Source organism: Triturus cristatus, chromosome 2_1 (genome assembly GCF_964204655.1).
Source record: "Triturus cristatus chromosome 2_1, aTriCri1.1, whole genome shotgun sequence".
Classification (NCBI taxonomy): domain Eukaryota; kingdom Metazoa; phylum Chordata; class Amphibia; order Caudata; family Salamandridae; genus Triturus; species Triturus cristatus.
The window spans coordinates 1,133,696,355-1,133,710,711 of NC_140581.1; the positions used below are offsets into that span (position 1 = coordinate 1,133,696,355).

General features: G+C 44.3%; 1 protein-coding gene across 10 annotated transcripts in view; it reads left to right on the top strand.

Annotated features, from left to right (window-relative positions):
- Positions 1 to 14,357, top strand: part of WDFY3 (WD repeat and FYVE domain containing 3) — a 1,391,721-nt gene that overhangs the window by 703,570 nt on the left and 673,794 nt on the right. For all 10 annotated transcript variants that reach the window (XM_085636566.1, XM_085636564.1, XM_085636563.1 and 7 more), the window contains 3 exons: positions 6,325 to 6,477; positions 8,226 to 8,299; positions 8,393 to 8,554. In XM_085636566.1, the coding sequence (XP_085492692.1) occupies positions 6,325 to 6,477; positions 8,226 to 8,299; positions 8,393 to 8,554 (389 nt within the window). The remainder of the gene's footprint in view (positions 1 to 6,324; positions 6,478 to 8,225; positions 8,300 to 8,392; positions 8,555 to 14,357) is intronic.

Below are 14,357 nucleotides of genomic sequence, written 5' to 3' on the forward strand. Positions count from 1 at the left end.
AAGAAAGACGGGACCCTCAGGCCCATTCTGGACCTCCGGCCTCTAAATGCCTACATACATTCAGACCATTTCCACATGGTCACCCTACAACAAGTCCTCCCGCTCCTCTGTCAGGGAGACTTTCTCCCTACCTTGGATCTGAAAGACGCATACTTTCACATTCCAATACACCCCTCTCTCAGGAAGTACCTCAGGTTCGTGGTGGACGGGCAGCATTACCAATTCACGGTTCTCCCCTTCGGGGTCACCACCGCACCACGGGTGTTTACCAAATGCCTAGCGGTAGTAGCAGCACACCTCAGACATCAACATATTCACGTCTTCCCTTACTTAGACGACTGGCTCATAAAAGCCGCGTCCTACCACCAATGTGTGCAACATACAAACAGCACCATTCAACTGCTCCACCAGCTAGGCTTCACGGTGAACTACCAAAAGTCCCACCTCATACCATCTCACACAAAGCAATATCTCGGGGCCACCATAGACACCTCCAAGGGTATTGCCTATCCAAACTCAGCCAGAATCGCAAGCATTCAAGCCTTACGCAAAACATTCCTTCCTCAACATTCTCTTCCAGCAAGAGTATTTATGAAGCTCATAGGAATGATGGCGTCTTGCATTTTCATAGTGCCCCATGCAAGACTCCACATGCGTCCACTTCAAGAGTGCCTAGCACAACAGTGGAACCAGGCCCAGGGTCAGCTGACGGATCTGGTGTTGGTGGACGGCCGCACACATCACTCTCTGCAGTGGTGGAACATCACAAACCTTTCCAAGGGGCGGCCGTTCCTGGACCCGGTTCCTCAGGTGATTATAACAGCGGACGCATCGCTCTCCGGCTGGGGAGCGCACCTCCTACACCTCACAATGCAAGGTCTATGGACGCCACAGCAAAAGTCGCTCCACATCAACTATCTGGAGCTCTTGGTGATCTTTCTAGGCCTAAAATCTTTCCAAAAACAGATTTCAGGCAAAGCAGTCCTCATTCGCACAGACAACATGACTGCAATGTATTATATCCAAAAACAGGGGGGGGGACACTCTCCCCTGCTCTCCCGCTTAGCCCAGAGCATATGGAGATGGGCAATTCCCCAAAACATCTTTCTCCTGGCACAGCACGTTCCAGGCGTACAAAACACCATGGCAGATCTGCTCAGCAGACAAACGCAACAACTACACGAATGGGAACTGCATCCACAAGTTCTTCACCCATTCTTCCAACAGTGGGGGCATCCTCAGATAGACCTCTTCGCCACCCACGAAAACAAAAAATGCCCAAGCTTCGCCGCCAGATACCCACACCCATTGTCCAAGGGCAATGCGATATGGATGAACTGGTCAGGCAGATTTGCATACGCCTTTCCACCTCTCCCACTAATTCCATTAGTGGTAAGGAAGCTACAACAGCACTCCCTCACACTCATTCTAGTAGCTCCAACGTGGGCCAGGCAGCCGTGGTACACCACACTACTACAACTATCAGTGGTACCACATCAAAAACTGCACCTGTCCCCATGCCTCCTAACCCAGAACCATGGAGAAATCAGGCACCCGGACCGAGCTCAGCTCAACCTTGCGATCTGGCTCCTGAAATCTTAGAATTTGGATACCTTAACCTTCCCCCTGATTGCATGAACATCATCATGGAAGCCAGACGTCCTACCACTAGAGCATGCTATGCCGCAAAGTGGAAAAGATTTGTAATTTACTGCCGTAACAATACAATCAACCCTTTAGATGCATCCATACAGCACATCATATGCTATCTGCTCCATCTTCACAGGTGTAACCTGGCATATTCATCCATACGCCTACACCTAGCAGCGATCTCTGCTTATCTACAAAACAGACAGCATTTATCACTGTTTAGAGTGCCCGCTATTAAAGCCTTTATGGAAGGCCTTAAACGAGTAATTCCTCCCAGGGCACCACCTTCCCCTGTATTGAATCTAAATGTAGTTCTTACACGGCTAATGGGTCTGCCCTTCGAACCAATGCACAAATGTGAGCTACAGTTTCTCACCTGGAAAACAGCTTTTCTCGTAGCTATCACTTCCCTTAGAAGGGTTGGTGAAATACAAGCGTTCACTATACAGGAACCCTTCCTACAAATACATCACAGCAAGGTCATACTTCGTACAAATCCGAAGTTTCTGCCCAAGGTCATTTCCCCCTTCCATCTCAATCAATCGGTGGAATTACCTGTCTTCTTCTCGCAACCTCAATCTGTTGCAGAAAGGGCTTTACACACACTTGATGTTAAGAGGGCTTTGCTGTATTACATACAAAGAACGCAACCTTTCAGGAAGACTAAACAATTGTTCGTCTCCTTCTCTCCACCACATAAAGGCAACCCCATCTCTAAATCAGGGATAGCTAGGTGGATTGTAAAGTGCATACAAATTTGCTATCAAAAGGCAAAAAGAACATTATCTGTTCCACCTAAAGCCCACTCTACTAGAAAGTTAGGGGCTTCTATGGCTTTTCTAGGGAACATACCCTTAGATGACATCTGCAAAGCAGCCACATGGTCAACACCGCACACCTTCACAAAACATTACTGTGTAGATGTGCATTCCAAGTAGCAAGCTAGTGTGGGCCAGGCTGTACTAAAGACACTTTTTCAAACCACTGCAACGGATACCGGTGGTCGCCGCTAAGGTTGGGTACTGCTATATAATCTATGCTAAGTGTACAATCTGCAGCTCATATGCCTCGAACGGAATATGCTACTTACCAGTATGCATCTGTTCTTGGCATGTAGAGCTGCAGAGTTGTACACGCCCTCCCGCCTCCCCGGCTACCTGTATCCGTTCCAGTCCATCTTATTTAGATACAACACACATGGGTTTCTCACTGTTATTACTACGCTCCATCATTTCCCTGTTGGCGAAAAACAATCTGAGGATGGAGCCGAAGCCCATGCGCAGTACGGACCGAAGGAGGAGTCACCGAACTCGTGACTTCCAAAGACTGTCCAAGAAGAAAAACAAACTCCCAACACCAGAGGGCGATCTATGCTAAGTGTACAACTCTGCAGCTCTACATGCCAAGAACAGATGCATACTGGTAAGTAGAATATTCCATCTGTTCTAATTTGCCTGGACCATTTATTCACTATGATGTTTCTTGAATTTTCTTTTCATCTAAATGCACTTTTTACACTTGGTCTCAGCGATCCAGCTGGCACTATCATTTTATTCCAGATTGAGCAGGAGTGGTTGTCTGTGTTTTTGAAAGTGGAAAATATCAGTCAGTCACAACTCTAGACATCCTGGTTCCACCCAGCTACTCTGTCATCCGTCAAGATTGCGCTATCCGTCTTGGGAGTGGCATTGCATGTATTTATCCATCAAACCTCTCTGTCAAAGAATCACTTTCCTCTCCAACATCTGGCTGTGAATATATGATGATCAATATCTCTACCAAAGACAACTCCACCTGCACTCTGCACACTTTCTACCATCACCCAGGTGAGAATCTTACCTTCATCGAACAATTCATGGAGATCATATCCACCAACCTTACCCCATACAACAACCAGATTTTCCTAGGTGACTTCAACATTCACTGGAACGACACTAAGGATCCACTAGTGAATTGCTTTAAGGCTTTCCTCCATGACCTCAACCGGACCCAAGTCTGTAATAGCCCTACTCATATAAAAGGGGCCGTCTTAGACTTAATCATAGCCAAGGAAAATACCATACTATTGTATTCTATTTCACCCTGCGGTTGGACCGCTCATCACTGCATCACCTTCTCCATTGTTGAAAACGCAACCATCCGCAAATGCCAGCCTGTGAAAACTAAACATTGGACCAGAAACACTCTCAATCCAGACATGAGCTCTGCCACCAGCCTTAACCTCTTGTCTCCTCCCACTGATATAGTTGATGCTCAAGACCTCACTAAGCACTACCTTAGCTCTGTTTAACATCGTGGACTGCATTGGACTGCATTGCCCCCAAACGACTAAAGAGAGTCCTGATAAGAAGAACCAATACCTGGTTCAACTGTAGCCTTAACGAGTAATGCCGTGCCCTTAGACTTGCAGAAAGAGGGTGGAGATAGACCCCATCTCTTTCAAACCGTAAACTGTTGCGTAAAAAAAGAAGAAACTACAATAGGTGCATCAGAAGTGCCAAATCATCATTTTTCCATCAGCAAGTGGACACAGCCTTCAACCGTCCCAAAAAACTCTTTGAACTGGTGAAACAACAAACCAATGGGAAATGTAAATCCTCCACATCTGACACTACAACCCTACCTAAATCTCAGAAATTGTCCTCCTTTTCTGAGAGAACGAAGTCAATTGGCAATGAGCTCCGCATTGCTGTGAATTGCTTACCGCCTCAAAGCCTGTCACAATGCACCTCCACCTCGCAGGAAATTTGTCCTTGCAGCCTTCTCTTTAAACCTAAAAACACTGCCTTGTGGTCCAACTTTCAGACATTTGAGGACGCTGACCTCTCAAAACTACTGTCTTCCACTAAATTTTCCAACCATTTTAATGAACCTCCCTCCACTAATTTCCTCAAGGAAACTTCACACCTCCTGATACCCGTATGGACCAGAATTATCACACCTATCCTAAAAAAGTCTGACGCGAACCTCTCTGATCCCAACAATTTTCGCCCCATTTCGAGCTTCCCAACCTTAGCCAAGCTCCTGGAAAAATGTGTTCATCAACAACTCTGTAATCACATTGACCAGCACCAACTCCTCGACCACTGCCAATCTGGTTTCAGACCAGGTCACAGTACTGAAACCTCCATGGTCCACATTGTCGACGATGCTTTACGCTTTCTAGATCATAATGAATCCTGTCTTTTAATCCTTCTTGACCTATTGGCAGCGCTTGACACAGTCAAACATGAAACCCCCCTGAACCTCTTAGAACTTAGGATGGGTCTCTCTGTCTGGTACTGTCTTACAATGGTTCTGCTCATTCCTACCAAACAGATCTCAACAAGTCCTAATCAATCATGACTTATCCGATCAGACACCGGTCACTATCAGCATTTCCCAAGGTACTTCACTTTTGCCCACCCTGTTTAATCTTACATGGAACCCCTGACTGAAATCCTCAAACACTCCAACATCTCCTACCATATGTACCCTGATGATACGCAATTGTACATGAAGATTACCTCCCCTAACGATATCAGCACTCTCAATAACATCTTCAACAAAACTCAACACTGGTTAACACTTAACTACCTCAAACTTAACACCCTCAAAACCGAATTCCTATTATTCTCACCTCCCAACCCCACCTCCAACATCAAAGACTGGCTCCCACTACTCACCCCCTTGAACTGTGCCCCACATATCCAGCAAAATCCCTAGGAATAACACTAGACAACAACCTCTCCATGATGAATCACTTCAGCTCCACAACCAGAGGGACCAATTTCCATCTCCACGTCTTAAGAAAACGAAAGCCTTTCCTGCCCAATGCAGATCTCAAGATGGCGGTTCAGGCTCTCATGATCTCCAAACTTGACTATGGGAATGCTACCCTTGTTGGCCTACCGAAAATAAAACTAGCACCGCTGAGGGCTACCCTCAATGCAGCTGCACGGCTCATCACAGATGTAAAGAAAAATGATCACATCATCCCAGCCCTCCATTCTCCTTATGAATGTAGGCTCCACCTAAAAATAGAATGCATGACATACAAAGCCATCCACCACAACACTCCTCGCTACCTGGCTCAGAAACTGTTTCTATCCGGAAGGACTAGAGCTTCTCATAGTACATGTTCCCTACTGCTGAAACCCCAAAAATTTCACAAAAACAAAACCTATAAGTGATCTTTCGCTAGAATTGCCCCAAGAATTTGGAACTCTCTTCCCCCAGAGATCATGACCATCCCTTCATTCGCTCTTTTTAAAAACGAAGTAAAAATTAGATGACTGAATAATCTCCTTCCTATCTGAGACGACTATCCATGCCAATTTGATTTCTTTGCTTGTGTTTTCACTATGTCTCTTTATATTATCTTTCCATGCTGTATATTCTATATTTTGCTCCTGTATATTTGATGCTATTTATTAGGCTGCACAGCGCTCTGACCCAAAAATGTTGGTCATGTTTGCTCTTTATAAAACTTCATAAATAAAATACATTTAAAAACTCTGGTCAAACAGAATACACCCCCTCACCTCCCGCCCCTTTCAACCTCTGCTCCGAAATGCACAATTAGGACTTTACTTCTTGAAGTGTCTCATACTCAGTGTTGTCTAATCAGTAGTAGAGCGAAACCATGTGCAGGGTATTCCTTTCATGGTAGTAATGTTTTTTTATTTGTTTTAGTTGCTGGCGATGTTGCTGAAGAAAAAAAGATCCCTACTCAACAGCCACATTCTCCATCTGACCTTTTCCTTGGTCGGTACAGTGGATAGCGGTAATGAAACATCCATTATTCCAAATTCCACAGCCTTTCAGGACCTGCTCTGTGACTTTGAGGTATGTGAACTTTCAGCTTAAGCCATATTTCTTTTATAGTGTGCCTCACATAAGAACAAGTGTCCAGGTACAGGTTATTGCAGAACCTTAGATTACCAAAACATCTGGCTTATAATAAAGAAACAGAACATATACTGAATACCTGGTTGCATTGTATACATATTTCTTTCTCAGCACTGTTTATAAGATAATAAATACATTATTGGGTATGGGCTTCCAACAATGTTAAGGTGCCACCTGAAATAGTCATCTGAGTATTTTAACATTCTTAGTTGCATCATTAGCATGAGTGGTAACCATGTGTTCCTTGGTGTGTGAGACAGTACTGCAGCAAACAATGTTTCATTTCTCTTATAAAAGTGTTTTAAGAAGATGCTGCCCTGATGTCCGGAGAGAGTTAGATTGTGAGTGTGGGAAGGGTGCAGAGTTATTGGTCATTGTGCCACATCAGGATTTGCATTTTGTTTTATATTCCTCTGTAATTATCCTTCTATTGTCCAACTGGAACTTTTTGGGGCGTATTTGTTAAACCTCAGTTAAATAGTTCAAAAGCTTATCTTGCCCTTTAGCCTGGTACAAGAGCATTCAGTGTGGGGCATGCCAGTTAAGTTGTGATGTTCTATTAAGTGTGGATCCTCGTGATATACAAGTATATAGTATGTATTTTAAATTGTGGGGAAATTGTCTTCCTGGTAGTCTTTGTTCCCATTCAGTAGATCTGAGGAGCTTCTGCTGTTGGTGTTTAACAGGAGGAGCCCAATTCCGTTTCACAACAACTAATACAATGGTGCCGCCAGTCTCAGACATCTCATTTGTACAAAGCCTTTGAACTTTTCACAGCTCATGATCAGAAGGAATCCAGAACGGATCACAAAATACCTTTCTCGAGACCGTATTAGGTGGAAGAGGAAAATTGTTTGAGAAAACTGAAAGTGAGAATATTGAAGGGCAGGACAGGAAAGGAGACATGTAAGGGACATCATTTAGTGCTGGGAAGAGGGTGGTTGGAAAGAATAGAGCAGGTTGGAGAAGCCAAACCTAGCCAGATGGCCTATGGTCAGACAACATGATGTTTTGAAGATGGTGGGTTTGGGAGAACTGGTGGATCAGGCATGCATAATTTTTTCTGCCACAACCACGTCAGTTTCTCAGTGCTGCAGTTTAGCATGTTATCTGTGAGAGAGCAAAACCACCACATCAAACTCAAGCTGAAACACAGGCCTTGTCTCAGATGTGTCACCATATTAGAGTACCAACTATTGGTTATATTGTTAGCACTATGTACACTTTGCAACTCAATGCTAAATGGAACGTGTTCCTTGCAATTAGGAATTCACTGTATCAGAGCCTTGTGACAACAATTGCGATGGTAAACCATAAACAGGTTAACAAGCTGTCAAAGCAGGTGGTACTGATTTGCAGATTGAAAGTTGTTCATTGCAGATAGGAATGCTTGCTACTGTTTGTGCATGGTGATTTTGTGCTTCGACTGATTTGCTCACCATCATCGGCATGAACGTGAAATTGGGTTGCAAAACAATCAGTGTTAAAAAAACAGTGACTGTTTTGTGAGCCACCCTTTGTACATTGGGTCCTTAACCTTCTGTTGCTTGGCAAAACGTTTTAATAATCAAATTACAATTTTTTTTGTGGGATTAGCGTTTGTCTGTACTGATGTTTTTTCATATCTGTTTCAGTAGTGACCACTAAATACCATGTCATAATAGCACTGTGTCCTCCATTTGCAGGTGTGGCTTCATGCACCATACGAGTTGCATCTGTCGTTATTTGAGCACTTTATTGAACTACTCACAGAATCAAGGTAAATGAGCACGACACTGTACATGTGACACAAAAGATCTGTTGAAAAATGTGAAGAAACTGTACACTGTTTTCATGTTTTTTTTGTTTTCAGTGAGGCAGCAAAGAACGCAAAGTTGATGAGAGAATTTCAACTGGTTCAGAAACTTTTGATGACTTTGAGGGACGTTACTCTTTCGCAGCCCACTATTGCTGCAATTGGCAATGTCCTGAGCTTCTTGCTTCAAGGTTTTCCAAGCAGCATTGATTTTCTCCGGTAATGTAAAAATTTCTCTTTTTAAGCTGTTTAGTTCAGTTCTTGCGTATTGTTTAACAAACTAAAAAATAACGCTGTGCGCAGTGCACCAAGTTATTTGTATTTGGTGCACAGATTTGCATTTTGCTATGTGAGACGCAGAATGCATGCTTGATACAGACAACCCTCATGTTTTATTCATATCTGCAAAAGAAGATTGAGTGCTGCACTAATTGTCGTAAAGTCATTCTCCAAATGTTACATATGAAGTGTTTCTCTTGGCAGGAGAGATTAGAATACACCTTGATCTATTTTGATAAATTGCTGCCGATACCCCAAAATGTATAGGTGCTAAGTTCAGCATAGTTTTCCCAAACTCTTTGGTGCCATCATATCAGTACAAAAGGGTAACCTTCCTATATAGTTTCACTGATACACAAAACTTATACAATTTAGACATTGATCTTACTGGCCCCTATTTAGACCTAAGTAGAGTCACCTCCTGCACTCATGTGTAAACCTTGCCACGCTGCAATAGCTGCTGGCAGATTTACTTGTGAGTTACAAGGCCGATTGTGCTATGGCGAGAGAATGGCAGGCTGGTGACAGACAACAGCAAAGCAGTGAGTGCATGCATTGCCTTGCTGATGTTTGTCCCCTTGTTGCTCAGTACTGTGGGACCACATGGACTCATGGGGTTGAAAAATCATTGTATCCTTGTTATTCCCTTCGTACAGCTGTGCATGCACAACTGTATATGGTTAATCCCAGGGATTTTCTAAGGTGTAGGACTTGTTTTCTTCCAGGGATGTGCAAGTACTCCTTAGCAAGATTGGAAACCTGAGATTCCCTTACCATGCGGGAATTCTAGTTATACATCTTTTGCCAGGTCATGCTAGCACACCCCAGGGAAGGTTATCTAAGAAAGGACTATATATGCTTAGGCTTGTAGGTAGGGGACCTGTATCCCCCTCCCTGGGTTTTTACGTGTGACAGGCTAGGAGGTGGGCATAGTCCTGGACTCCAGGGTGGTGAACACGAGGGTAGTATCTGCAGCTCTGAGATGTTTAGCTACACTGCCATCCCCATTCAGCATCGCCATAAGCGACTGAATGGTGAATACCACAGCCAATTTCAATGTGGTGGAAGATAGGTGACAGTTCTTGTAATTTGTCTGCAAGGCGGATGGCAGGACTTCAATTAAGGATCTTACAAATATTGTAATATAGTTACAAGTATTTACAATACTCCTCTACCCTACTTGTTGTTTTTGTTATGTGGCATTTATGTAGCTCACAATACCTTCTTTTTCATCTAGTCGAGTTCAATCAGCTTGTAAAATTACAGGTGTCTTAAATGATCCGAAATATTATAGAACCCTTTCCAGTGTGCATTTCTGTCCTGTCCTGGCATGTTCCACTGTCATGGATGTTTGTACTGTAGCCAACATACACAGTAACTCTGAAAATAGTGAATAGTAATATGACAGTTCAACAGACTTACCATAAGAAAAAGACATGTTGGTTGTATTTGCACTCTAAACATCTCTGAATAGAGGAGAGCTTTCATTATTAAATGTTAGTTCTTGGAAAGTTTGTGTTCGAGGCATGTGTGGCTGTAGATACACATGCTTAACATAATCCTGGGTTTGGATGTGTGAAAGTTGTTTTTTTTCTGACGAAAGTCTTCCAAGTCACGAGGAAATGTGACTCCTCCTCTTGTTGGTAATGCGCATGATCATCAACTCCATTGTTTGATTTTCTTCCACTTTTGGGTTTGGACATGTGCTCTTCTGTTGCAGTTCAACACCTTTGTGCTACACTTTTTTCGGTTCATACCTGCTTTCCGTCGGTATTGTTATAGATCATGGTCCTCTCTCTCTTCTGTTCGATAGCTTCCATTTCGACAGGGCAACTCATCGACTGCAGCACTACATGAGTCTTAGCCTGTTGTGGTCTTACTTCGATCCCTAGGCATTCCCACCATCCCCCACACCATGTCCACTCAGTGATAGGACAAACGCCCTTTGGTTTCTGTTCTCGGTGTGACGCTAAAGATCCTCTCACCGATCTCCACTAGGTGTGTAATCTGTGCCTCTCTCCTGAACATCTTTGGAGCCAAAATCATCAGCGTCGGAGCGAAGAATGTGAGAGCCCAGCAAAACTGGCCATTGATCGGGATCCTTGGAACGCCTGCCTCAAAGACTACAGGAAGAAATAGACATTTGGCAGAAGCATATTATGATCCATCCAGATACAGGGTGGATAGATACTCAACCTCGATACAGTGGTGATCAAACCTCCAAAAGGCAACTATCTATTGAAGAGGTTTTGGACTTTCCAACTCTGCCAAAAAAGGCGGTCAAGGACACAAGTCCTCTACACATAAGCCCACCACCTCTACTGGTTCCACACCATTCACCCTCACTACTTGCTTCACCAGCTACCCCTACACCATATTCACCAGAAGGGTCAATTAATTATTTTTTGGGGGGGGGAAGAGACGATGGGACACTTTTGATATCCCACCACAAGATGACCCATGGGATACTTATGACACTGACCATCAGATAATACAGACCCTGATCTGTACCCTGCAAACCCATGCCACTCAAATGATACTACTTCATATCATGACTTAATTGGTAGGTCTGCCACCTTCCATAAGGTGCAACTACACTATGGGCCCATACTTCATATTTGAGTGCTTTCCTCCACACAGCGTACCGCACAAAATCTACCAATACTGAAGGATTTGCCCCGTCATCCTCCCCTACATATTTTATGACCCTGTAAGATCTAGGTTGATAGCACCAATGGTAGACAAAAGGTATAAAGCGTCCCCTAATGACCCGCTATACATACTAGGTCAACTTTCACTAAACTCTTTTCTTTAGTAGTAGCAACTGCACACAAAAAAGCCAATTCTCAAACATCTGGTGAAGTCCTCTCACCAGATAAGGAAAACAAGAACATAGATGCTGCTGGAAAGAGGGTAGCTGCATAATCGCCAATCACTGGCCTATTGCAAACTCCATCGGCCTTCTCTCTACCTATGATAGTGCCTATTGGAACGAAGTGGAGGAACTTTTCCGATACTTCCTAGAAAAGCACAAAAAACAAGCCTATCACATAGCCTCTGAGAGAAATTACACCCTACACCACGGGATATAGCTGAACAATCTATTCAGTTGTGTATTCCACACTTTGTTTTTAGTGTGTCCAATTGGCCAACTAATAAATCTTTTTTGGACACAATCTTGACACTTTTAAACCACCACTTTCACCTCTTCACAAAAAACCCAGCTCCGCAGTAATTCTGGCGTCGCAGCACACCGGGGAGGCATTCGGCCTCCCCTGGTGGGGCCCGATGGTGAAGCATGTCACCAACTAGGTTGGTGAGTGAGGGCTTTCTAAAGAATCTAAGTAAGATTCTTCCTCCCTGCTCTTCTCACAAGAAGGCACACTCTTTTATTGTTTAAGCTACCTTAGCTGGGGGACCAAGAGTGCTCCTTTATAAGTTTTCCCTCTCTCTCCTGTTGATAACTAGAAATTAATTTCCAACACAACTATACATTGTGCCCTCGACGCTGCGAATACTGGAGCTAGGAGAATAAACTCAAGTATCTTACTACACAGACATGCTTGGCTTCAGGTCTCAGGGTTCAAACCTGAGGTACAGCAAAATCTACTGGCCCTCTCATCCCATGGGACCCTTTGGTTGGCCCTCAAGTAGATACATTATTAGAAACAGCCAAATCCAACAGAGCGCTACAAACACCCTCCCATCGTGGCTCCTTTCACCGATCATCCTACCATGGAGGGTCCAAAACTACCTCTCCTGAGACCTCCACCTCATACTAATGGTCACAAACCAAAACCACCTCGCCTAGAGTATACTACAGAGGCTCGTATAGGGGTAACAACTCCAAAGGCAGAGAGGCAAGGTTGGATCTACAAAACCATGTGCCACAATCACCAAACCCTGACTTACCTCTCATTTCACATCACACAACACCCGTCGGGGGTCGTCCGCATTCTTTCCAGCCTGGCAGAACATCACCTCCCATCAGTGGGTGTGGGATATTATCCAACATGGTTATTATCTGGAGCTCACTTCCACACTTCCCAACATTCCACCTCGCAAACACAGACGTTCACCACAACATCAAAAGTTGCTTAGGGAAGAAATACAAGCACTCCTCAAAAAAGGAGCTATAGAACCTGTCCTCACCACCAACAGGGTATGTGAGTCTATTCTCTATACTTCCTTATTCCCAAAAAGGACGGGCCCCAAGACCAGTATTGGATCTCCGACCCCTAAACAAGTACATTCTCTCAGAGCATTTTCACATGGTTACTCTTAAAGTTGTCATCCCGTTATTACAACAAGGCGACTTTATGGCACACTCGACCTCAAGTATTCCTATTCACCCAGCACATCACCGGTATCTCAGGTTTTAATAAATAGTCAGCATTACCAGTTCAAAGTCCTCCCCTTTGGGGTCACTATTGAGCCCTGGGTCTTTACAAAATGCTCTGCGGTAGTAGCTGCTCACCTGCGCAGACAAAGCATTCTTGTCTTTCTATACCTAGACTGCTGGATTATCAAAAGCACAACTCATCAAAAGTGTTACCAACACACTTGTGTCACCATTAACCTACTTCAAAACCTAGGCTTTTCAATAAACACCTTAAACTCCCACCTCCAACCTTACCTAGGAGCAATTCTCAACTCAGAACTAGGAATAGCTTACCCAAATACTGCCAGGATGCTATCAGTCCAGACACTCATTCCCCAATTTCAACCAGGTCAACAGGTAATAGTGAGGGCAGTTATGCGTCTGCTCGGTATGATGGTTTCATGTATAGCCATAGTACCTCATGCCAGACTAAACATGCGTCCATTGCAGGAGTGCATAGCACACCAATGGAGTCGAGGAGTGCCAATAGGAAGATCTAGTGTTGGTCAGCTGTCAAGCTTGTCACTCTGCAATGGTGGAGGACCAACAACCTGGTAAAAGGACAACCTTTCCTAGACCCAGTTCCGCAGAGAACTATAACCGTCACCTCCCTTAAGGGATGGGTAGCGCATTCCCAACATCTAACTGTCCAGGGACACTAGACACCCAGTCAGTGATATTGCTACATAAATCTCCTGGAGTTAATACCTGTTCACCTAGCGCTGAAAGCTTCTTTCCTCACCTGATTGGTAAGGTAGTCCTTATCAAAACAGACAACATCACAGCCATGTATTATTTCCAGAAGCAAGGGAGCACCATCCTCTCAGCTTTCTCATTTATCTCAAACCACTTGAAGGTGGGCTCTCCGATATAACATTCACCTGTTAGCGGAGTACCTACCGGGAATGGACAACGGTTCCGCAGATCTCAGCAGGAGGCGCCAACAAGTTGACGAGTGGGAACTCAACCAGCAAGTTCTCCCCCAAAACTTCCAGCGTTGGGGACAACCAGAAATAGTCCTGTTCACCACAGCAAAAATTGCCAAATGCCCAAACTTCACCTCCAGGTTTCCACACCCACAATCCAAGGGAAACGCACTATGGATGAGTTGGTCAGAGATATTTTCTTAAGCTTTTCCACCTCTCCCACTGCTTCCGTTTGTGGTTCACAAACTTTGGAAGACATCTCTTACCCTCATCCTGGTGGCTCCCACATCGGCACGGCAATCATGGTTCACCACACTCTCCGAACTGTCAGTAGTTCCCCACAAAACACTGCCGAACAGGCAGGACCTTCTAATGGAGAAATCAGACACCTAAACCCCAGATCCTTTAATCTTGCCACCTGGCTCCTGAGGTGCTA